The sequence below is a fragment of the Calypte anna genome, chromosome 20 (genome assembly GCF_003957555.1).
Source record: "Calypte anna isolate BGI_N300 chromosome 20, bCalAnn1_v1.p, whole genome shotgun sequence".
In the NCBI taxonomy this organism is placed as follows: domain Eukaryota; kingdom Metazoa; phylum Chordata; class Aves; order Apodiformes; family Trochilidae; genus Calypte; species Calypte anna.
Window position 1 is genome coordinate 13,831,039 of NC_044265.1, and position 22,627 is coordinate 13,853,665.

At 50.7% G+C, this 22,627-nt stretch overlaps 2 protein-coding genes across 6 annotated transcripts in view; both read right to left on the reverse strand.

The window, feature by feature from the left end:
* Nucleotides 1-3,078: 3,078 nt before the first annotated feature.
* TNFRSF6B (TNF receptor superfamily member 6b) lies at nucleotides 3,079-10,215 on the reverse strand. 5 transcript variants are annotated; one of them, XM_030463062.1, is made up of 5 exons: nucleotides 10,111-10,215; nucleotides 8,983-9,057; nucleotides 8,107-8,497; nucleotides 5,491-5,709; nucleotides 3,079-3,395 (listed from the first exon to the last, which is right to left on the reverse strand). In XM_030463062.1, exons 2-5 carry the CDS (start codon nucleotides 9,022-9,024, stop codon nucleotides 3,124-3,126), a joined length of 924 nt encoding a protein of 307 aa, XP_030318922.1. In that variant the 5' UTR covers nucleotides 9,025-9,057; nucleotides 10,111-10,215; the 3' UTR covers nucleotides 3,079-3,123. The 5 variants fall into 5 exon arrangements, with proteins under 5 accessions (XP_030318922.1, XP_030318921.1, XP_030318919.1 ...); XM_030463061.1 differs by lacking the exon at nucleotides 10,111-10,215 and adding an exon at nucleotides 9,788-9,849; XM_030463059.1 differs by lacking the exon at nucleotides 10,111-10,215 and adding an exon at nucleotides 9,555-9,596 and having other exon boundaries at nucleotides 5,512-5,709.
* Nucleotides 10,216-13,749: 3,534 nt separating this feature from the next.
* Nucleotides 13,750-22,627, reverse strand: part of RTEL1 (regulator of telomere elongation helicase 1) — a 33,300-nt gene continuing 24,422 nt past the window's right edge. Inside the window, 5 exon segments of the mRNA XM_030463262.1 lie at nucleotides 13,750-14,572; nucleotides 18,754-18,857; nucleotides 19,333-19,515; nucleotides 20,041-20,211; nucleotides 21,222-21,464. Coding sequence (XP_030319122.1) covers nucleotides 14,498-14,572; nucleotides 18,754-18,857; nucleotides 19,333-19,515; nucleotides 20,041-20,211; nucleotides 21,222-21,464 — 776 coding nt within the window. The 3' untranslated portion in view covers nucleotides 13,750-14,497.

The window sequence follows — 22,627 nt, forward strand, 5'->3', positions numbered from 1 at the left end:
CCTTAAAAAAACCCCAAACAAACAAAAAACCCAACCCAAAACCCAACCCAAACCTCACCTAAGTGCTCTGGAGCACCCCAGGTGGTGGCAATATGGATCAGAACTCTGGGAGGAGAGACAAGAACTGAGCCTCAGCACCTCCAGCTCCACTGGGTAAATTTGCTGATGAAAAAAAGGACCAATTTGGTAACTCAGAGCAGTCAGAACCTCATGGAGGAAAAATGAGCAAGGGACTGGTGCAGAATCCTTGGTGCTCAGTGCCACTGGGGGAAAAGTGACCCAAACCTCTGCTATAAACCAGGTGCCCACCAAGCAGAAAGAAGAGGAGGAGGAGGAACAACCACTCAGGACCTTTGGCATTTCTGGCATTTCTTTTAAACACAGAAAGTCACTTTCTGAGGCAGGAATCTCCTCATCCCTCCTGGGTCATGTTGTCCTTCCTGAAGGCTGCTGAGTCCCAGCTGTGTCCTCAGCTGGAGAAGAGCAGGATCCCCACCAGCCACATCCCCTCTACAACCCCTCCCCAGAAAATTTCCCCTTTGCCTTCCTCAGCTCCCTGGCCAAGTGTGTGCCAACCACCCGTGACCTCACCAGAAAAACTCCTGCTGAGTCCTTCAACCAAAATTAATCACTCAACCAACCTCATTTCTCAAACCCTCCGGGCCAGGACACGTTCTCTGCTCCTCTCCATCTGCCCAACGTGTCCTGAGCAGGCTCTGGCAGAGGGGTGCTGATGGTGGCTGTCACCCTGAGTCATGGCCACACCTGTCTGCACCCAGGGAAGCCCCAAACACATGGCCCTGCCTCGGGGCTTTAGACAAACCCCTGGGCTGGGCAGGTTTTCTCCTGTTCTCAGGTATTTAACAGAGGGAGAACCCAGCGCAGAGGATGGAGGGGGCTGGGAGTTGTGTCTGGTGCTCAGAGCAGTTGGGAAAATGCTCATTCCCTGCTCTGAATACCTGAGAGATCCCTGGAGAGAGCCACATCCACAGCTGAATGTCACCAGCTGCTGGTCCTGAGCCCTCAGGAAAGTCAATCCAACCCTCAGAAATCAGCTCAGCTCCCTCTGCCCTCCCCGGGCTTTGGAAACTTCAGTGAAAACCAGAAGGGATTTTTTGTTTTCACTCTCCTCAGTTCTTTCACCTTTTCAATTATCCAAGCCCATGATGAAGCTGTGGTTGGTCTGGGAGTGCGTGGGAAGGGGATCAGAGATGTTTGGGTCAGCACCTCCTGATGCTCCTGCAGCTTTTCCAGCCAAGCCCTGGAAGCAGGATGGAGCTCAGGGATCAGTGGGGTGGCAGGAAGGTCAATATGGACCTGAAAGCTTCTCTGCTCCCGGGCTACCTGAACCCCAGAGACCTTCCTGCAGGGAAACTCCGAAGGGAAGGGGAAGGGGAAGGGGAAGGGAAGGGGAAGGGGAAGGGGAAGGGGAAGGGGAAGGGGAAGGGGAAGGGGAAGGGGAAGGGGAAGGGGAAGGGAAGGGGAAGGGAAGGGGAAGGGGGAGGGGAAGGGGAAGGGGAAGGGGAAGGGGAAGGGAAGGGAAGGGGAAGGGGAAGGGGAAGAGGAGAGGAGAGGAGAGGAGAGGAGAGGAGAGGAGAGGGAGAGGAGAGGAGAGGAGAGGAGAGGAGAGGAGAGGAGAGGAGAGGAGAGGAGAGGAGAGGAGAGGAGAGGAGAGGAGAGAAAAAGAGAAAAGCCCCACTCATTGGAGGCAGAAGGTGCAGGGTCAGGGTCAGTGTTGTTACAGGCTGGAAAAATGCTGCCAAGGTGACTCCTGGTGACTTCCCCAGGTGACATCTGCAAGGCTTAAAAGCCCCAAGGCCACCACCCTGGGCTGATTCAGCAGCCACACCTGGGGACAGAGCTGGAGACAGTGCTGGGGACGGAGCTGGGGCTCAGGGTTGGGTGAGCTTGGGCTCAGGGTTGGGTGAGCTTGGGCTCATCACATCATTTGGGTTGAAAACATCTGTAAGGTCAAACAAGGCTCCACCAGGAGACCCCTCAGCCTTGCTGGGGCTGCTGGAGGCCACGGTGAGGGGCTGTGAGGGTGACGTGGGGTGACATGGGGTGGGTGACATGGGGTGGGTGACATGGGGTGGAACAGCTCCAAACAGGAGGTCAGGGTAAGCAGGGTGTGGGACTGGAACTGGGACCACCACCTCTCTCCTCCAAGTGAGACCAGGAAAGGACTCTGGTGACAAAGAGCCATAAAATAAAATAATTTCTTTGGTTTCTTTCGTTAGAAAACATCTCTGAAACAGAGTACAAAACCAGGGAGTTCAGAGAGCAGCTCAGGACGTGTTGTACCAGTGAGTTCAGGGGCACCCAGCACAGGGCTCAGCAGGAATCTGCTCTCTCCAAAATAAAACGGGACAAAGGAACAGGAGTGGGTCCTTGGGGGGGAAATACTGTTAAATAGATGGGAAATAAAAAAACAAAACAAAAAAAAAAAAAAGAAAAAAAAGAAAAAAAAAAGCAACCAATAAAAAGCAACCAAAAAAGCAACAACAACAAAAAAAACCCCAACAGCCAAATGCACCCAAACCCCACAGTTTTACCGCAGAAGCAGAGAGGTGTCTGAAGAGGGGGGAGCTGGATTATTCCCCCCCAAAAAAGAAAAAATATTCTTGACCCCTGGGGAGTGCTGGGGACCCTGGGCCAGCATCCTGGGAGCTGCACCCACTGCCAGCATCCCAGTGACTCCCCCAGGGGCACCACGGGGAGTGGTGACACCCAGCCCGTGATTTGTGCTGTGGGAGGGAGGGAAATGCCCATAAATTAATGAGGCCACAGAAGGAAAGGAAAAAACAAAAACAAAAACGACACAACCGAACAACAATCAAAAAAAGCCACAAAAGAAAAAGCCACAAAACAAACGAAAACACAAAACAAACAAACAAACAAAAAGCGCAAAACAAAAAAGGCAAAACCCCACAAAAGAACAAACCAAACAAAACAAGAAAAACCAAAATAAAAACCAAACCAAAAACCCCCAAAAGCACACACACAAACACAAACACACAAAAATAAAAAAACCACCCAAGAAGTTCATGAATTCATCAGTGTTTGGGGTCTTGGGGCCGTTCCAGGTCCGGAGCCCCCCCGGGTGCTGCCCCCCCGATGCTCTCAGGGCAGGAGGAAGCGTTCCCGGACCTTCTCCTCGATGGAATGGAGCTTGGCAGCTCTTAGGGCATCCAGCAGCTCCTTGGTGACCTCGTAGTGTTCCTCTCGGAGGTGGGTGAGGAAAGTTCTGATTTTTTCCTGGATCGCAGCCTTGGTTCCCGCCGCCGATCTCCGCGGGGAGCGCCCCAGGATCTGCTGCAGCCTCCGCAGCTTCCGCAGGGGGATGTTCTGGTAGGCGACAAAGTCGATCAGGGCTTGTTCACAGTCATCAGCTCCTGCAGGGGGAGAGAAAAGGGAAAAAAAAAACCGTGTCCGTGGGTGTCCTGGTGTGGGCTAAAGGTAATTGGAGTTTTCTGGCAGCCCCATCTCTCCGGGCTGCTCGGACAGGGTCTGCTCCTCCTGTCCCTGCTGCAGGATGTTCTGCAGATCCAAGGGTTCAGCTCAGCTCTGGGGAATCTTGTGCTCCAGAAAAGGAGTCAAGAGGTCACCCACCCCTGCAGCCCTCTGGGACCAGAGGATAAATGGCCAAAACTGACCAAGCAGAGGATTCCATCCCACACACCTCATACTCGGTATAGATTCACCAGGGTCAAGCCCCCTCCTGCTTCCCCTTCTTCCCCTTTCCTTGTTTTGCTTCAGCATCCTGGAAGGATTCCATCCCTTCCTCTGCCCGTGGTTCTGATCCATTCCACCCCCAGTCCCTCTGTTCCTGCCTCCAGCTCCTGAGCCCAGGATTCCAGCCTGGACTTTCCCTGCAGCCTCGGTGCTGATGGGAGAGTTACTGAGGGATGTGGCATCATTTCCCTGTACATTTGTATATATTTATTTTCCCTTTTTATCATCACTGTTCCATTAGAGCTGTGCAGTTGGGTTTCCAACCTGTGAAGTCTCTCTCCTTTATTTTCCTTTCTTTATCAGGAAGGGGATTACCAGAGATTAATAGGGATTAATAACCTGGCACTGGGTTAATTGCTGGGCCAGTGCTAAACCCTGGCAATGGGTCAGAGCCCTCCTGCTCCTCCAGGGGATGGAGAGAAACCAAGTGGAAAAGCTGCCGTGACTTTGAGGAAAGTAAACACAGCCCTGGCAGGGAGAGAGGGAAACTCCAGGGACCTGACCTCACAGCAGCAGCTGTTTACACACCAGTTTGTTCCTCAAAGTTTCTGTTTCCCCACGTGTTTGGGTTTTTTGTTGTGTTTTTTTTTAACATCTGGGGGCAGGGCCGGCCCCAGGCACAGCCCAGGTCGGGGCTTTTGAGCAGCCCCAGGTGGTGACAGCAGAGCTGGAGGGCGACCAAGGGGAGGGAAGAAACCAGAATTAATTTTTAAAAGCTTGGGGCCAAATGATTACTCAGGCAGGGAGAGGCTGGCCCGGTTTCATGCCCTTGGAAACTTGGGACAGGTAGAGTGGTTCTGGTGAAACCTTCGGGATCAGGGCTGGGGCAGAGCAGGTGCCTGAAACCACCAGGAGTTCCCCAGGGAGGGGATGGAGGCTCCAAGCCTGGAGCATCACTGGGAATGGCTGGACATGGAGCTGGATAAACCTCATCCCCCTGGAAGGTTGGACCAGGGAACCTCCAGCATCCCCTCCAGCCTGGGCTGGCTCTAGGGGTGATTATTGAGCAAGGGGTGCAGGTTTGGTGCCACCCAGATCAGCCACATTGACCTCATCTCCCCTGTGCCTTGGCTGGATCCCAGGGCAGAGCACAGCTCCCTGTCCCCACCTCAAGTGACACCAGCCCCTTGGGAACCATCACGGTCCCATTTCAGATCCTCAAAACCATTTCTGTCCCTTCCTCATCCCCTCACTTGCTGGGCCCCATGTTCCAAAGCACCCTCAGAGCCAGCCCACCCCTTCTCCCTGCTTCTTTGCCAAGAAATGTTGGACCAGGGGATCCTCAAGGTCCCTTCCCTGGTGCTCTGGGATTCTCTGATCTGTGCCACTGGCAGCTCCTGCCCCAGCCTTCAGCCTGTGCTGATGTTCAGCACAACACTGACACTGTCACAGTGACACAGGTGTCCCCACATCTCTACTTCTTCACCTCCCAGGTCACAAAACCCACCCCATGCTCAGCTCCACCTGCACCCTGGGCTCTGCTCCACTCAACTTGCACACGAGGAGGCTGTGGTCACCCCCAAAAAGAGGTGAAGGGAGCCCTGCACCCTGTCCCTGCATCCTGCACCCTGCCTCAGCCCCACAGGACCAACCCTAGAAGAGAGGAGGGCAGACAGGCTCTGTTTTACCCCCAGTCTCTATTTTACCCCCAATCCCTATTAATTACCCCCACTCCCTCACCCTGCACTCTCATCACACGATTCCCCCTCACTCTGCATCTCCAGAGAAAGGAGTCAGAGGACATTTCCCTCCCACCTGGGTGTCCCCAGGGCTCACCTGCTCCCTGGGTGCTGTTGCTCCTCCCCAGTTTGCAGGAGGTGCAGAGGGTGTCATGGTACTGGTTTCCTGGGACATTGGTGACCTTTCCCTGCTGCTGGCAGTCCTGGTGGGGCTGGCAGGGCTTGGTGCTGGAGGTGGCAGAGGAGAAGAAGCCGTGGGGACAGGGCTGGCACTGGGTGTCCTCGAAGGGGGAACCTGCAGGCAGGGAGGGCAAGGGCAGGGTCAGAGCTGCTGTGGGGACAGAGTTTCTACTGGGGGGGGCAAACAGCAAGGATTTGGCATTTCCCAAGCCAAAGTGTTTGACACCTGCTGAAAAAAAAATAACTTGTCCCCAGCACTGCAGACAGAAGGGGAGATCTCAGCTGGTCCTGAACAGGGCCAGCTCTGGGGTGATGGCTGAGCCCAGAGCCAAGCCAGCCCTTGGATTTGATTCACAGCACTCAGGAGGCTCCTGGCCAAGTGAAAGTAAAAGTTGCTGAGAAGGTGAAAACTCTGCAGGCTTCTGCCAGGCACAGGGACAGGGCCACAGGACTGGGATTGCACCAGCCCTGCAGGCAGCAAACCTCCCAGCCCTTTGCACCTCCTCCTCATCTATCTGATCATCAACAAGGTTCCCACTTTGCTGTCACCCACTTCAGGCCATGGCTCTGCCTTCACCAGCCCAGCAGCTGAGTCACTGCTTGTAAGAAGGAAACCCCAAGAAGTCCCTGTCCTCAGAGGAACCACACAGAGATCAAAGCCCCTGCCCAACCTGAACACCAGACAGGGTCTGGCCCAGCCCCACTCCGTGGTCCCAGCACCCACATTGTCCCCATCAGGTCACCAGCACTCACCCCAGGGGGCTGCCTACCCACATCAGGTGCTCAGGACATGCTGGGGGTTCAGGGGTCTGGGCTGGGGTCCCACCAGTCCCCACAGAAGAAGCAATTTGGAAAAATATTACAATAATAATAAATAATAAATAATAAATAAAATAAAGTAAATAAATCAGCATCTCCTCAAATGCCCCAGCTTGCTCGTGTGGCTCCAGCCAGATGTTTCATTTCAAAGAGGTTTTTTTTTCTCCCTGGTTGGCTGGAGAGCTGAGTGATGGTAACAGTCACATCCTACAGCAAACTGAACCCCCACACCTGGACCAGCAGCAGACAGTGGGTATTTCTTGCACAGAAAGGCTCCAAAAGCTGCAGGGTGTGAAGTGAGGCAGCGCTGGGGCTGCAGAGCCCTTGGTGAGCCAGGGGAGGGCGAGGGGAAAACCAGCTCGTAGGGAATATTTCTGTGTTTAAGTCTGGACACAGAGGCACCCAAGGGACCGGGCAAATCTGTGTTGCATAAATCCCCTAAAATCTCTGTTGACCTAAACCTGAGCAGGGGATGGACTCAGGGACTCGTGAGTCTCCCTTGAACGTGAACTGAAACTGAGCTGAGCTGCTGGGTTTGGCACCTGACCGCCTCATTCTTTTCATGTTTTAAATAAGGCCTCTCCAAATTGCTCAACAAAAGCTACAAAAGCCCCAGAGCTACAGGCATTCCCCAGCCCTGCCCTTGCATCCTGAGCAGCCCTTTACACACAGATCCCCGGCATTCCCTGATGCAGGAGCAGGAACAGGAACAGGAGCAGAAACAGGAGCTGGAGCAGGAACAGGAACAGGAGCAGAAACAGGAGCAGAAACAGGAGCAGAAACAGGAGCAGGAGCTGGAGCAGGAACAGGAACAGGAGCAGGAGCAGGAACAGGAGCAGGAGCAGGAGCAGGAACAGGAGCAGGAGCAGGAACAGGAGCAGGAGCAGGAGCAGGAGCAGGAGCAGGAGCAGGAGCAGGAGCAGGAACAGGAGCAGGAGCAGGAACAGGAGCAGGAGCAGGAGCAGGAGCAGGAGCAGGAGCAGGAGCAGGAACAGGAACAGGAGCAGGAACAGGAGCAGGAACAGGAGCAGGAACAGGAGCAGGAACAGGAGCAGGAGCAGGAGCAGGAACAGGAACAGGAACAGGAACAGGAGCAGGAGCAGGAGCAGGAGCAGGAGCAGGAACAGGAGCAGGAGCAGGAACAGGAACAGGAGCAGGAACAGGAGCAGGAGCAGGAACCACTCAGCTCTTTCCTGCTGCCCTTACCCCTCCCCAGGGCCATCTCCTTCTCCTGCTCTGGGGAATCCCAGCCCGGCTCTGCCTGCAGCTACAGGTGGAGCAGATCCCCAGGACTGCTACACCCTGTCCTAACGTGGTGCCAGGGGATTTCAAAAAGCTTCCAAAGGAAGAGCAGGGTGGGGGAAAAAACAAAAACAAAAAACAAAAAACCAAAAACAAACAAAAAAAAAACCCCAAAAACAAACAAACAAAAAAAACCCCAAAACAAACCTCAAAAAGCCCATCCCAAAACCCAAAACAAAACACAAAAAACCCAACCAAACAAAATCCAACCAACCAAACCAAACCAAAACCCCTACCCCACCAAATCCCTCCTGGGAAGAGCCCAGGATCAGCTCCACGTACCGGGGGGGTCAGGCTGGGGGCAGCCATCAGCCACCTGGATTTTTAGCTCCAGCAGAGATCCTGGGCTGTGCTGGGAGCCCCAGCAGCACCCACCCAGCTGGGTACTCACCCAGTTTCTCTACCCCGAAGCCCGGCGGGCACTCGGAGTGCCTGATGCAGAATTCCATCTCGGAGTAGTATCCCTCCCGGCACTGACAGACGCGGTTGTGCGTGGAATTGCAGCGCTGCACCTCCACCTGCTGCTCCTCGCAGATGACATTGCAGTACCGACACTTCTCCAGGTAGTTCCAGTACTGCGTGTAGTGCAGGTCGGGGCAGGGCTGGCACACCGTCTGCCTCTCCTTGCTGCAGTGCTGAGCCACGAAGGTCCCCGGTGGGCACTGCAGGCAGGTCAGCTTCTCCCTTGTCACAGCATCCTTCCACTGGTAGGTGGGCTGGATGCTGGAGCTGAGCTCCGCCAGGAAGGGGAGGAGGAGGAGGAGGAGGAGAGGGAACATCGACTGCAGCAAAGAGAGTGTAGAGAGCCCTTCATGAGCTCGTCCCCTGGCAGCTGCTGCTGCCTTACGGGATTCCGAGAAACTAATTATTCAACCCCGAGCCCAGGGGCAGCCCTGCCCCCCAGCTGCCTCCCTCACCACCCCGGGTGACACAGCATCCTTGTCACCTCTGCTCTGTCACACCTTCCCAGCCCTGCTCCCCTCTCACAGCACTAAAACAGCCCCAGCACCTTCTCCTCCTTCCATCCCACCGGTGTTTGGGATGAAACCCCTGAGGATGGAGAAGCAGAAGAGGAGTTTTCCAAAGCAGTAAATGCAAGGATGCTCCAGAGGAACTCTACATTTTATGCTTTATGGGGTTTTTTTGTTTGTTTTGTTTTGTTTTTTTTTAAAGCCGGATCCTCAGGACAGGAGCAGAGCATCCCAAACTCTCCTTTCTGCTCCCCTTCCCGAGCTGGTCTGTGCCCAGCCTCAGGAGCAGACGGTACCTTGGATGAGTGCCTTAAATCCGGCACGGAGCAGGGCAGCATCGCACCCAGAGCTTCCCAGCCGTGATCAGAAACCTGGGGAGACAGAGAGGGATCCTCAGGGGTTCGGAGCTTCTCTCTGCACCAGCAGAACCGGAGCCGGAGCCGGAGCCGATGCAGCCGCCCGGGGTGAAATAGAGAGAGGGAGGGAGGATGCGGAGCGGTCTGGGGATGCTGAGTTTCTGCTCTGCTTTTCCTCCTCGGGAGATGCCGGCTCTCCCCAGCCCAGGGGGAGTCTTATAGGGGCTGGAAGGGATGAAAGGCAGCCGCTGCCCCTGACGCAGGCATCCTCCCGACGTGCGTAAGTGCTCGGAAGAGGAAAAATCACCCCCAAGCCACGGAGCAGGCGGCACCCGGGGCTACGGGAGCAGGAGGGGAGGAGGTGGGGGAGCAGCAGCCCAGACCCTCCCATCCCATCCCATCCCATCCCATCCCATCCCATCCCATCCCATCCCATCCCATCCCATTCCCATCCCATCCCCCAGCCCTGGGAGCGCTGTCACCCCGCACCCTCGGGTCCTCACCGCACCCACCGCGCTGCTCCCCTCACATGGCAGCATCTTTATAGCCAGAAGCCTGAGGGAAAGACCCCTCTTGCGCAAGCATCCCTGCCCCGCTTCACTCCCGCTCCCTCCCGAGCTCCTGGCACCGGCTGAGCTGCCCCGAGCATCCTCGGAGCCAGCAGTGGCTGCTGCCCCGGCTCCTGCTTCTGCTTTGGCAGAGAAGAAACGGAGCTGCTGAGGGTAAAAGAGTCTGGAGGAGTTACCTGAGAGGAGTGGGGTGGGATTCTCACAGCCACGAATCAGGCAGCGGGACAGAGAGGATTTTTATTTGGCTGGGGGAAAGGCAGGGAAATTCCCTCCCACCGGTGCTGTGTTCCCTTGGCCGTAAACATTAAATAACTTCCCAGTAACAGCATTTATCTGGTGGCACAGTTTGTCCCAAACACAGCCCCAACCTGCCACTTCTGGCACCAGCAACCCCCCGGCTCTGCCCGGGGCTGAGCCCCCATCCTGCCCCCCGCAGAGGGGAGGGCACAAACCCACCTCAAACACCCCCAGTTTCAGAGGTTAACCAGCACACACTTACACCTGGCTCCGAGGTGAATTTTCTCCTTTCAGGAGGATGCCTTGAACTCCAACCACAGCACTAAAGCCCTCGGTGTTACCTCTGGGGGGACAGCAGCTGAGCAGCATTGAAGTCTCCCACTGGTGACACTTTGCTGGGATTCCAGGAGCCCAAAGGATTTCAGGAGGACCCAAGCTGAGTCCGACGGGTGCCACAGCTCAGCTGAGCTTTAGGGACTGCATTTACTGCTGCCTCTGCTTACACAAAGCAGACTCCTGCACTTTGAACCCCTGTCCTGTCTCACCAGGTTCTCTCTGCTGTCGGAGGCTGACGAGCTGAACACCTCACTGTCCCAGCTGCACCCCGTCCCCCCAGGCCCAGGGGGAAGGAGAAAATGCAGAGAATTTGCCCACTTTTTGGTGTGACAACAGAGGAGCTCCTTGCTGAGCTCAGTGTCCTCTGTGCCTGCCTTTCAGTTTTGCTTCTCTCCTATCAGGAATGGTGCCACATGGCAGGAGGGAAGGGGAAAGCTGCAACCCACCCCAAGGAGCTGGCTGAGGGGAAAAAAAATATTTTTCCTTGTTTTTAAGTCCATGGGGCTTGGACTCTGAAACCCTGGAGAGGATTAATCCTTCTCCTTTGGGAGGTCTGGGCTCTCTCCATCCTCATCTCCCACCCTCCATGATCCCAGGTATTTCTTCTGTTTCCCCCTTGTCACATCCATATTAACATCACCCCCTGTACACACCCCAACCACAAACACCCTCTCCATCCCCAGCCACCACCTGGGAGGTGCCCTGAGGAGGAGCAGGGAGCTGGAGCAGGCACAGGGGAAGGGAGAGCTTGGGCAGAAGGCCCAGGGAGGAGGCATCACCTCGATGCTCACAGCCCCTCTTCTCAGCAGGTCTTTGTGGTGCTTGTGACAACTCCAACCCAGAGCACCCATTCAGACACCAATCTGCCCTCCACACCCAGCACCTGCTGGGCTGAGCTCCCCAGGACACTCTCAACCAGATCTGAATTCTGCTCCTGGTTTCTCTCGGTTACTCCCCAGAGTTAATCCTGATGATGATCTGGGCTCTGGCACAGCCTCCCTGCTGACACATCTCCACTTCTTCAAGAAGCTGCAACAGGAAGGGGCTCATCCGACCTTTTGCAAACATGTGAGTCGGATGGAGGGGTGAAGAGTCACCCTGCAGCATTTGCAGAAGAGTTATTCAAGTGGAATCTGAAATATTTCATTTCTTCCCTGATTCTCCAATTCAAAGAATCCCTCCAAGCCACATCCCCAGCCCTGTCTGTGCTGCCAGGGGATGGAGGAACCCAGGAGATGTGTGAAGCCACCATCCTGGAGGGGACCTCCTGGCAGTCCCCTGTCCCAGCCCCAGTGACAGATGCAGCAGATGAAACCCCCCAAAAACCCTCTCCATACACCCCTGACCACCAGGGAGCATCAGCACTTAACTTGGCTCTGAATGAGACAATGACAAAAATTTATCAGCTCAGCATTCCAAGAGGGAAACACCACATCCAGGGACAGAAAAGACTTCCCTAGGACCTCTTCTAATGAAATAAGTGTCTGGTAGAGCCAAGCCCTTCAATCAGCCTTTTATCTCTCTGTTATTTCAGTCAGCCAAACCCCCCCGGGTGGGTCTGGGGGTCACTGCTGGACAGCAACTCCTCAGCCACCTCTGTGGATCAGAAAGTAGTCACAGAAAAAGGAATTCAGCATCAGATCCTCCTGGCTCTGAGTTGACATCACAGGGCATCATCTCATGCTCCAGGGTGTCCAGAGCTTCTTGAAACTCCTCTTGCAAAACCAGGTTTGCCACCAAGCTTCAAATCTGAAAGCAGAGAAATTCCTCTCTCAAGAAAAGAAACCATTCTTTAGTCTCTTTCCTGATATCCACTTGCTCAGCTATTTTTTTGGTCTCCTTCCCACATCTTTACAGCTTCAGCTGGGGAAGATAAATGACACATCACTAAAATTGGAGACAATATTCCAGGTACAGTCATAGCACTGCAAGGCCGGGGCAATAAAGGGAGGTTGATATAACCCATGTGTCATTTGCTTCCCCAAATGACACGTGCCCAGCAAGGAATGTCCATGATAAATCTTTCTCTCTCTGAGCACTCAGTTTGAACATTTCCTCGAAACACTTATGACAGTGAAGAGTATTTTTTTTTTTGTCCTGAAACAATTCTTGTTTTCACTTTCTGGTCTTGACGACTAAAATGCTGTCTGCCCTTCTTGTAAACCCAGCTCCCCCACAGCACGTTCTGATGCCTGACTCCTGGAGAACCTCTTCAAGGTTTCATCAGAAGCAGCTTCACTGGGGCAGGGTAGGAGGAAGGAGGATTCCCAATCCATTTTGGAGGCTCACATCAGGGATGGGAAAGATCCAGGGACACAGGGGCCCTCTGAACTGTTCCATGGAAAATGGGGAATGGAACTGAGTGCTCAGTCCCTTGTGTGGAGTGAGAGGAACCTGCCCCAGGGCTGTGTGGTCAGCTCTGGGGATGGGCAGAGATCTGAGCACAGGGAGGGTGCCCTGGAAGCCCCAGGAAAACCCTCCCTGGGCTTGCAGAGTTTTTCACATTGCTCCACAGCCCTGTCTCAATAACCCTGGAGGAGTCCCAGGCTCCAGAGCAGGAACAACTCCAGAAAAAGCAGAAAAGCACAACTAGAAAACTGCTCCAGTAGAGAGGATGAAAAAAAAAAAAACCAACAGTGTAATAATGTTTGACCCAGCAAGTCACACTTACCTGCTGAACTATCTCCTTTAGTCTTGCTGATCTGACAGCATTTTTGCAATCCCTGGCAGGTTTAATTTCCACCTTCCCAAAGCCCTCCAGCTCCCCTCCTGCTGGGGATGCTCGGTGCTCGCAGCCTGTGCTGTGGTTTCCCTCCAGTGGCACAAGCAGAAAGCTGCAGATCCCCAGGAGAGGCTCCCCCAGAGCTCCCATTTCAGCTGCTTCAACAGTGTCACACACACCAGCAGGTTGTTGCTATGGGAAGTGGATTCCCACCTGAAAAAAAGGAATTTCTCAGTAAGGACCAACACCCCAGCACCAAAGAGACTGGAAGTGACCAGTTCTGAATTGTGCAGCAGGAAGGAATAAAAACCTTTGACATGTTCATTAAATGCAGCTCAATTTTCAGTTTTAATTAGCAATTATTAACAGAGGATTTTCAGGATGTCCATTGGTTTGAAATCCACCTGTGGACTAAAGAAAAAAACCCCTAAAACTACTAAATAACCCATTCTCCCAGGATATTCTAAACCCATATCCTATATATGAAGCCTTTTTAATCACAGGAATCTCAGAACTAATTAGCAAGTGAAATGCAACCCTTTGCTCATCTTTGTCAAACAAAACCATTCAAAGAGTCAAAACCCACCACAGCACAAACCTCTGCATCTGCTCCTACCAGGGCCCCAGGGACTCAACACCCAATTGTTTTATATCTGGTGAAAAAATGATTAAAAAAACCCCACCAACACAAACAAACAAGCAAAACCCAACCACAACTTAATTAAGTAAATAAATGGCTTTATTTACAGTTTAATTTTTACAGCAGCTACTGATTTAAACTTGATAAAGCTTTTCAAGTTAACCACTCACACCCACTGCTCACAGAGAGTGGAGGTACTAAGGGATTACTTTTCTAAGCCATCTAACCTGATTTATTTTTTAAGTTTTAAATCCATCAGTTCCTTCTTCTTGGAAAGTCCACACCAGGTAACACAGGTGGCAGCATCAGTCCTGAGGGGAAAACAAAACCTGAGGGGAAAATAAAACCTCCTGGGCAGCACCCAAAAGATCCCAGCAGGAGGGGAGGAATCTGTGGGCTGCAGAAGGGGCAAAGGGAAGGTTCCTGCTGATGCCAGGGAATATTCCTGCTCACTGGAACTTGCTTTTCTCAGGTCATCCCTTCTGAACCCTCTGCTGCTGCAGACAGCACTGCTGCCAGACACTGAGGAGTGAAAATCAGTTTTTCCAGGAACAGCAGTGTGGTTGGGATGGGTGCTCTGGCTTCCTGATCTCACCACTCAGCTCCCATGCAGTCCTCTCCCTGGGGTTTTTCCAGGATCCCATAAGACCTGGAAGGACCCACAAATTCATGCAGACTCCAGGATGTAAAACTTCAGCCTAAGAGTGGCCACAGCAGAATCTAAAGGCTGATATAAAGACGGAATTAACTTCCAACAGAGAACAACATTTTGCTTTGTCTCCTGCAAGAGAGACCAGACTTATCAGGAGGAAGAAGTGCCACAAGTCAGTGCACAGTGTGTGATTCAGTGCCAAGGATCAGAGCTATTTAAATGAACCTTCATCCTGCTTCCACTCCACCTGGCAGCCAGAGCTCAGCAGCACAAAGCATTTCCCCTTTCAGGCAGTGCCATTAGGACCAGAAGAAAACTTGGATTAATCTCTGCTTCTTCACCTCACTGTGGCACCCCGGGCACTTTTTCTCCATCTATAGAAACAAATGAACAAAACAGATATTAGAGAAATGTCATTTATCAGGTTTGGATCTGCCCAGTATCAGCTGGAAGCCCCATGAGGCACTGGACAGACCCCAAAAGGGCAAATCTGCTGTTTTTAAACCCAGCCTTGCTGTGCAGGCAGTTATTTAACTGCTGGTAGTAAAAGGAGGTAAAAGGAAACCTTCCAGTGCTGCAGCAACAGCATTTTTACAGCCACAAAATTTTTACAGCAGTTTTCTGGGATGAATTACAGCTATGACATATCCTGAAGCCTAAAATGAAGGAACAAGGAAACACAGAGGCTGCACCAGGTGCTGTGAGGTACAGACAAGAACTGGAATCAGAACCATCCCGTGGGATGGCTCAGAAGTTCCCTGAACTCCTGCTTCCTCCTGCACAGATGAGAAGGAAGTGACCCCAGGCGTGATACACGTGGTCATGACAAAGAGATCTGTAGGGGAAAACACATCCATTTGTTCCTTCCTACCACCCCACACGTTCCTGGGATGCCAGCAGAAGGCTGGGCACGTGGGGCAGTTATTTCTCCACCCGTGGCTCACTTGGCTTCTCCACTAATCTGAAATTTTCATGTCTGTCTTGGGGCCATTTGGCCTGCAGATAAATTCAAATCCTGCAGATTCCCAGTGCAGTTCAAACGCTCTGCTGACTTCCAAAGTGAGTCAGCAATTACTTTGTTTTTTTAAATATTAATCACTGTGAGCTGATTACCAGCTCAGTTGGTCACCCACCCCAGCAGTGCTTCCCTACAACACCCAACTCAATCTCTGTAACTAAACACAGACTGCAAAGTAGGCTCAGGCACCCGTATTTTGATTCCAGAAACATGAACTGAAACCCATAAATAAACAGAGGGGGAGAGGAAAGTTCTACTCCCAGTAGGCAGCGATTTCTCCAAGAGCTCTGAAAACCTCCAGTGACCCAGAACTTTCGTGTCATTTGCCCAAGTTACAGAGACCTCAAAGAAGAACTTGGTCTCTCTGGAGTATCTGCAAGAAGAACTTGAGGAAATGCTGCATTTCAGCAATCAACTGAGGGAGAGGTGCCAGGACACCCCAGTGCTGATCCCCCAGCATCCCTCCATCTCCAGGGAATCCTCTCTGCTCCTCCAGCTTTCCAGAACTATTCCCTGCCTCTCCCCAGCACCGAGAGGTTCCAGGGAAACAGAAAACTGGAGAGACATTTGCAAAACCCAAGTCAGTGCCTTTTGAATGACAGGCTGTTAGTCACTTCCTTGGAGGACAATGACACCGAAGTGCTCCAGAGAGGAAAACCACAGTGAGTAACTTGTTAGTATCATAGAATCATAGAATCATAGAATCCTAGGGGTTGGAAGGGACCTCGAAAGATCATCTAGTCCAACCCCCCCTGCCAGAGCAGGGCCACCTAGAGTACATCGCGCAGGAACGTGTCCAAGCGGGTTTTGAATGTCTCCAGTGAAGGAGACTCCACAACCTCCCTGGGCAGCCTGTTCCAGGGCTCTGTCACCCTTACAGTAAAAAAATTTTTTCGAATATTCAACTTGAACCTCCTATGCTCCAATTTACACCCATTACCCCTTGTCCTATCACTGGTAATCACTGAGAAAAGCCTAACTCCATCTCCCTGACACTCACCCCTTACATATTTGAAAACATTGATGAGGTCACCCCTCAGTCTCCTTTTCTCCAAACTAAAGAGACCCAGCTCCCTCAGCCTTTCCTCATAAGGGAGATGTTCCACTCCCTTAATCATCTTCGTAGCTCTGCGCTGGACTCTTTCAAGCACTTCCCTGTCCTTCTTGAACTGAGGGGCCCAGAACTGGACACAATACTCCAGGTGTGGCCTCACCAATGCAGAATAGAGGGGGAGGAGAACCTCTCTTGACCTACTAACCACACCCTTCCTAATGCACCCCAGGATGCCATTGGCCTTCTTGGCCACAAGGGCACATTGCTGGCTCATGGTCATCCTCTTGTCTACCAGGACCCCCAGGTCTCTTTCACCTACACTGCTCTCCAGCAGGTCAGCCCCCAACCTATACTGGGACATCGTGTTGTTCTTCCCCAAATGCAAAACTCTACACTTCCCCTTGTTGAACTTCATCATGTTTCTCTCTGCCCAACTCTCTAGCCTGTCTAAGTCTCTCTGAATGGCCGCACGGCCTTCCGGTGTGTCAGCCACTCCTCCCAGCTTAGTGTCATCAGCAAACTTGCTGAGGGTACACTCTATACCCTCATCCAAGTCGTTGATGAAGATATTGAACAACACTGGTCCCAGTACCGACCCCTGAGGGACTCCACTAGTCACACACCTCCAACCAGATTCTGCCCCATTGACTACAACTCTCTGACTCCTTCCTTTCAACCAGTTCCTGATCCACCTCACTACCTGATCACCAAACCCACACTTGGTCAACTTATCTACAAGGATGCTGTGAGAGACGGTGTCAAATGCTTTACTGAAATCAAGTAAAAGAAAAAGGTGAGTTTACAAACCCAGCCAGTGGTGAGAAAGCCCAATGCCCTTGGAGGAGAGGTCAGAACTTGGCCACAAAGCCCATGGTTGCTCATTTCCTGCTGGTTCCTCTGCCAGCAAGGATGGAGCTCACCATGTTTAACACCAACCCCAGAAGGGCAGGAATGCAGATGGAAGGGATGAGTTTCAGTGATCCATGGAATAATCTTCCTGTTTGCAATCCTCTGCTCTTAGCCAGGCTCTTCTTCCTTCTCTGCATGCTCAGCAGGGAATGGTTTGGCCTCACTACTGGGAGAAGTTTCTCTCCATCAAACCTGAAGCAAATCCCAACCTACAGGGTATTTGTCTCTTCATTAACCACCTGAGCCCTGTGGTTAGCCAGTCAGCAGCACTGCACACACAGAGCCCTAAAAGGTCACAGAAAGGTAAGAAAAGGTGACCAGACCATAGTTTCATCTTCTCCATAACAAGGGCTACAGAATGTCAGTCATGCTGAGCCTTGAGAGGTGCTGGAACAGCAGAGCAAAAGATCTCGTCTGATAAAAGATCCTTCTCACAATCCCCACACCCACACAGAGCAAGAAAAGACAAAACATTCTTAGAATCACACTGCTGGTGTACACAGAAAGACTCCAAAGGTCTTCTGGAGGACAGGGCATTATCCATGATGCATTTTCTTGAGAACTGGAAGAATATTTTGTCCTTTTATAACAAGCAGGGCTTGAAACCAAACTAGCAAAAAGCAGGTTCAAAACAACAACAAAACAACGAGTTGGTTCTGCACATCATTCTTGGCTGAGCTCTGGAATGCTTTCTTGAGGACATGGATGAGAAGTGTCCAAGGGAATTGGTCAATGTGTTGGAAATGCATCAAGGGTTTCTTAAACCTCTGGGTCAGAGAGTTCTTGTGCTGCAGAGAGCCGAGACAGTGCTGAAAGATTACCTGCAAGAACCATCCCTTGTGCTTGCCACGTTCTTTTGTTTCCTGGCCATCCTCAGAGACAGAATGCTGGGTGGGACAAACCTTTCCTCTGACTCAGGATGTCTATCATGCCCTGGTTCTTTGCCTCAAACTACATCTCTGCCTTTCCTGATGAGACTGCATTCACAGGGCTGTGCTACACAGCACAAAGCAAAGCTCTGATTCACCTGGCTGAAAAAAAAACAGAGATTTTCCTAGTCCTGCCACCACCTGGTACAATGTGGGATGAAGTTTCTCTGTAACTGGCAAGATTATTCAGGTAGCTGGCAAATATGGAAGTCATTAATGACCCACAGAGGATGATTCACTTCCCCACATGTGGCTTTGTAATGGATCCATGCAGTAAGAACACTTCCAGTTGGAAGGGACCTCCAATTGTCCAATTTCCTGACCACTTCAGGGCTGTTCAGAAGTTAAAGAATGTTATTAAGGGCACTGGGCCATCTATCAGCTCTCCAGGAAGCCTGCTCCAGGGTTTGGCCACCACCTCAGTAAAGAAATGTTTCCTAATATCCAGCCTAAACCTCCCCTTGGAACTGCTCCCACAAACCCTGCCACTGGATCCCAGGAAGAAGAGAGCTCAGCACCTTCCCCTCCATCAGGATTTAGGTGTCCCCTCTGTATTCTGCTGCCAGGGCTGTCCATGTGGGCCTCCTGAGAAGCATAACATTCACCAGCAGTTTCAGGAAAAAGGAACCAAAAAAACAAGATAACCTTAAAGAACTCCTCCCAGCAGGTTTTGCAGCAAGTGAAGTCACATAATGGACACTTAAAAGGCACATCACCCTCTGACTGGCAGTTAGAGCAGTGGAATCTTCCTAAAACAGAGAGAGAGGGGTGCAGAGAGGAGGAGAAGTGACAAAATTCCAGTAATCACCTGTGAAATCTTCATGCACAGAGTCCAGAAAACAATGACTGCAAGCTTTAGGCATTGCCTCACCAGTACAATACCTGCAGGAGTTTCTTCACATGACCTCAGCCTCTTGGTACTTCAGAGGAGCCCTTTTTAGGAACTGAGGCTACAGCCCCACTTTACAAGGAAGTTTTTGAGAAAAATCCTTAAGTTCTCAGGAAACTATTACATCATTGAGATAAAGACAATCAAACGCAATCAATGCTGCACCTAAGCAAATACAGACATGAAGCAGTCATTTATTAGATCAGCAGCATAATTCTCATTTCTGTAACTTTCTTTTATTCCTGAGGAATAAAGATGAGAGAGATGCAGAAGATGAGAAGAGAAAGATGAGAAGAAGATGAGAGAACTGCACCCAAACTCTCACCTATACCTACCACACTCTGGCTCCATCTCCAGAGGAAAGACAGGGACAGTTTCAGAGCTTGTGGGTGCTCTCACATTCCTGGTTTCTTTTGATACTTCAGCTTTTGGCTCTTTGAGTTTGCCTTTCTGGTTAAAGAAGGAGGAAATCTTTCTCTGGATTTGCTCTGGTGCCTCACCTTTAGAAGTGGCCTCACCTGGTTATAAAAAAAAAACCCAAAACCCAGCAGAAAAGCCACAATTAGTCCCAAGGTCAGTAAATTCTCACGATAAAAAGAAAACCAGAATTTGCATAACTTTTTTTTTTTATGCCAAATCACTTGGTAACAGAAGTTTCTGACACTAACACATGCACTACTACTGAAAGGGACCCCTTGTATTGCAATAGTTCTGTGGAAAATCCTCCTAGGCTGAGGATCTCTGTCTGCTCCTGCTCCCACCCCACTGAGATGCAAAAATTCTGCTTTCACCCATAATGAACTTCTCAGTGGAAAGGAGGTGGCACTGTATATAATTATTTTCTTGCTTCCTTGCACTTCCCCAGCTCTTATTGCCTTCTACCCTACAACTGCTTTGGGGTTTTTTTTAACACAGTTTGGTGTAACACAATTTCTTTAACACACCTGGTGTGGGGAAGCCCACAGGTAAGGCTGCTGGACTCTACCCATCAGAATAATAAAGCTTATAAGGTTCTAAACTTCAGACAAACATTTATTCCCAACCTTGTGTGTGGCTGTTTTCTTCTTTAGTGCAGCAGCTCTGCACGGGGCCCCTTTCACCTTGGCCCTGCTGTTGGGATTGCTTCTCTCCCTCACCACAAACCATCCCAGTCAAACCTCTGCACATCTCTCTGAACTGCTCTTTGTGATGAGGACGCACAAACATGTAAAACCCTGCCCAAAAAAAGATAAAAACCACAGTCAAATGCATAGGAAAATAAACCATGGAGGGCTTCTTGGTTTGGAGGGGAGAAATCATTTGGAAGCTGAGCCATATCTGCACTCTTCAGGGTCCCTTTAGGGTGGTGGAACACTTCGTGTTTATTTTATAATTATTGGGTTTTCCTTGCCAGAAGACAAACGAGCATGTAGTATAGAAAATAACCTCAATTTACCTCAAAATTCTTCCATTCTCTACAGCTGAGTTAAATACCTGATCCAGACCTTCACCTGACAACTGCTCTAGCTCAGCCAGGTAGACAGACACCACCTGGAAAGCCATTCTTAAGAAGGAAATTTCTTGTTACTGTTTGGTTGACAAGGATTCACAACACACATCCAAAAATCCTAAATCAATCCCAATTATGACAAACTGCCAAGCACAGACAACTCTACCACAAAGTCTTCTCAGGTCAAATCAAAGATCCTGACTCTGTTGGATGCTCGAGGGCAGATCTATGACTCAGTGCCCCCCAGCTCATTTCCCTCCCATCCTTCACTGTGTAGAGCCTGATCTGACTAGTTAATGCAGCAGGAAAAAGTTAGATACTAAAATTTGGAGACTTTGACAACCTATCCAAGGAATTCTTATCATGATTTCATAAAGATAAAAAATTGAAGTCCATCAGCATTTCCCAGCATCACTGGATGCTCCACTTCCTGCAGAGGAATTCACCCCAGGAGAAGGTGGAACTGAGGTGTTACACAGCAAGAGATGTTCCCATCAAAGCCAGCAGAAAATCCCTCTTCTTCTTGTTTTTTTTTTAACAGTAAGTCCTGATTTCAAATCTTGAAAAGGTGTAGCTTCCAAAATCCTCTCCTCACTAAACAAAGAGGTGAAGTTCACCAATGGTTTTTCCTAAAAGTGGAGGATTTGCAAACCGATGACCAGCGCCCCGGTTACTGCTCACAGCACCTACACCTCTCCAGCTAAATAAAAACAAAGACATTTTAAAATCCCTTACTCTGTAGAAGCTGGAAGTCTTCTGGCCTCTCAGTGGTGAGTGCTGCTATCACAGGTATCATTGCACCATAGTCATCTGTCCTCTTGTAGGCCAGCAAGGCTTTGTGGAAACGCTCGTAGGAGCTGCTGTCCAGAGCCCGTTTGACATCCTGGAGATAAGAAGTGCTGAGCCCCTGGTGCTGAGCTCTCCTACACTTAGAGGCTTGGCCAGGATCTTCCCTTGGAGCTCGACTGGCATGCTGCCCTGAGAGACAAAACTGGGTGTGAGCAGGACCAAGAAATCCCTCCCTGCTATCCATGTGTTTCCTTCCCAAAGGGGCTCCTGGAGGGAGCAGAAAAGCCAAGATGGGCAGCACAGTCCCCTCTGGCATGGCCTGGGGGAGAGGGGAGAGCAGAAACCCAGCAAAGTCATTCTGGGGAGCACTTAGGGTCTTCTGAAGTTTTATTTTTTATCTTTTAAATGAGTCAGAAGGTCATCAGGGAATGACAGAAAGGTGACACAGGAGGAGCAGAAGCATCTTGCACAGGTGGCTGAACCAACTCTGCTGGCCTGAGCCATGGGCAAGGGAACTGCTGAGAGCCACTGTGAAGGGTAAATTTCTCACCTCTTATTAATAAAAGGAGAAAAGAAGTATCTCTGTGTGTTTCCCAACAGGAAAACATGTCCAAAGGAATGACTAACCCAGAATAACACACAAGATAGCACAAGAGCAGTGCAGGAGAACAGGAGGAGGTTGGAGCAGCTCTGAACATCCTCCTCACCTCCCAGATTTGCTTCTGCTCAAGATGTTCAATCTCTGATTTCTGATGCCTCAGAGGAAAACTGTCTGGTTTGCATGACATGCAAATATGGAGGAAGTCTTTGATAAGACACAGACTTAAATAAGCCACCCACATCTTTGGATATTTACATCTTACAAGTTTTTAGGAAGAAGATAACGAATTTCTAAACCTTGGGTTTAGTTCAATTTCCTGAAAGGGGGAAAACTGTGGGTGTGAATTTTGTAATCAGTGCCTTTTATTGCATGCCCTACAGATTTCTGACACTTGCACAGGAGCTGTTCTGCTCATGGAGTTCTGCCTAGGAATAATACACACATTTATTGACATCATTTTCTGACTTACTTTCGGTGGAAAAAAACTGCTGTGGAAATCAACCTCACAGACCTCAGACAACATCATTACCCCAGCTTCCATTTTGTTCAAATATTTCTAAAGCACAAAACAGGAAAACAACTCAAAAGAAAATCAAAAAAACAAAATAAACAACATGGCTGCATACACAAAAAGCTTTTAGAGCCTTCCAAGAAACACCAGGGGTTTTAAATTTACTTTTTCCCTTTTTCAAAGAAAGGATTAGCCACTGACTATTTTAAAGAAAGACTTCTGAGGTCTCCAACTGTCCTT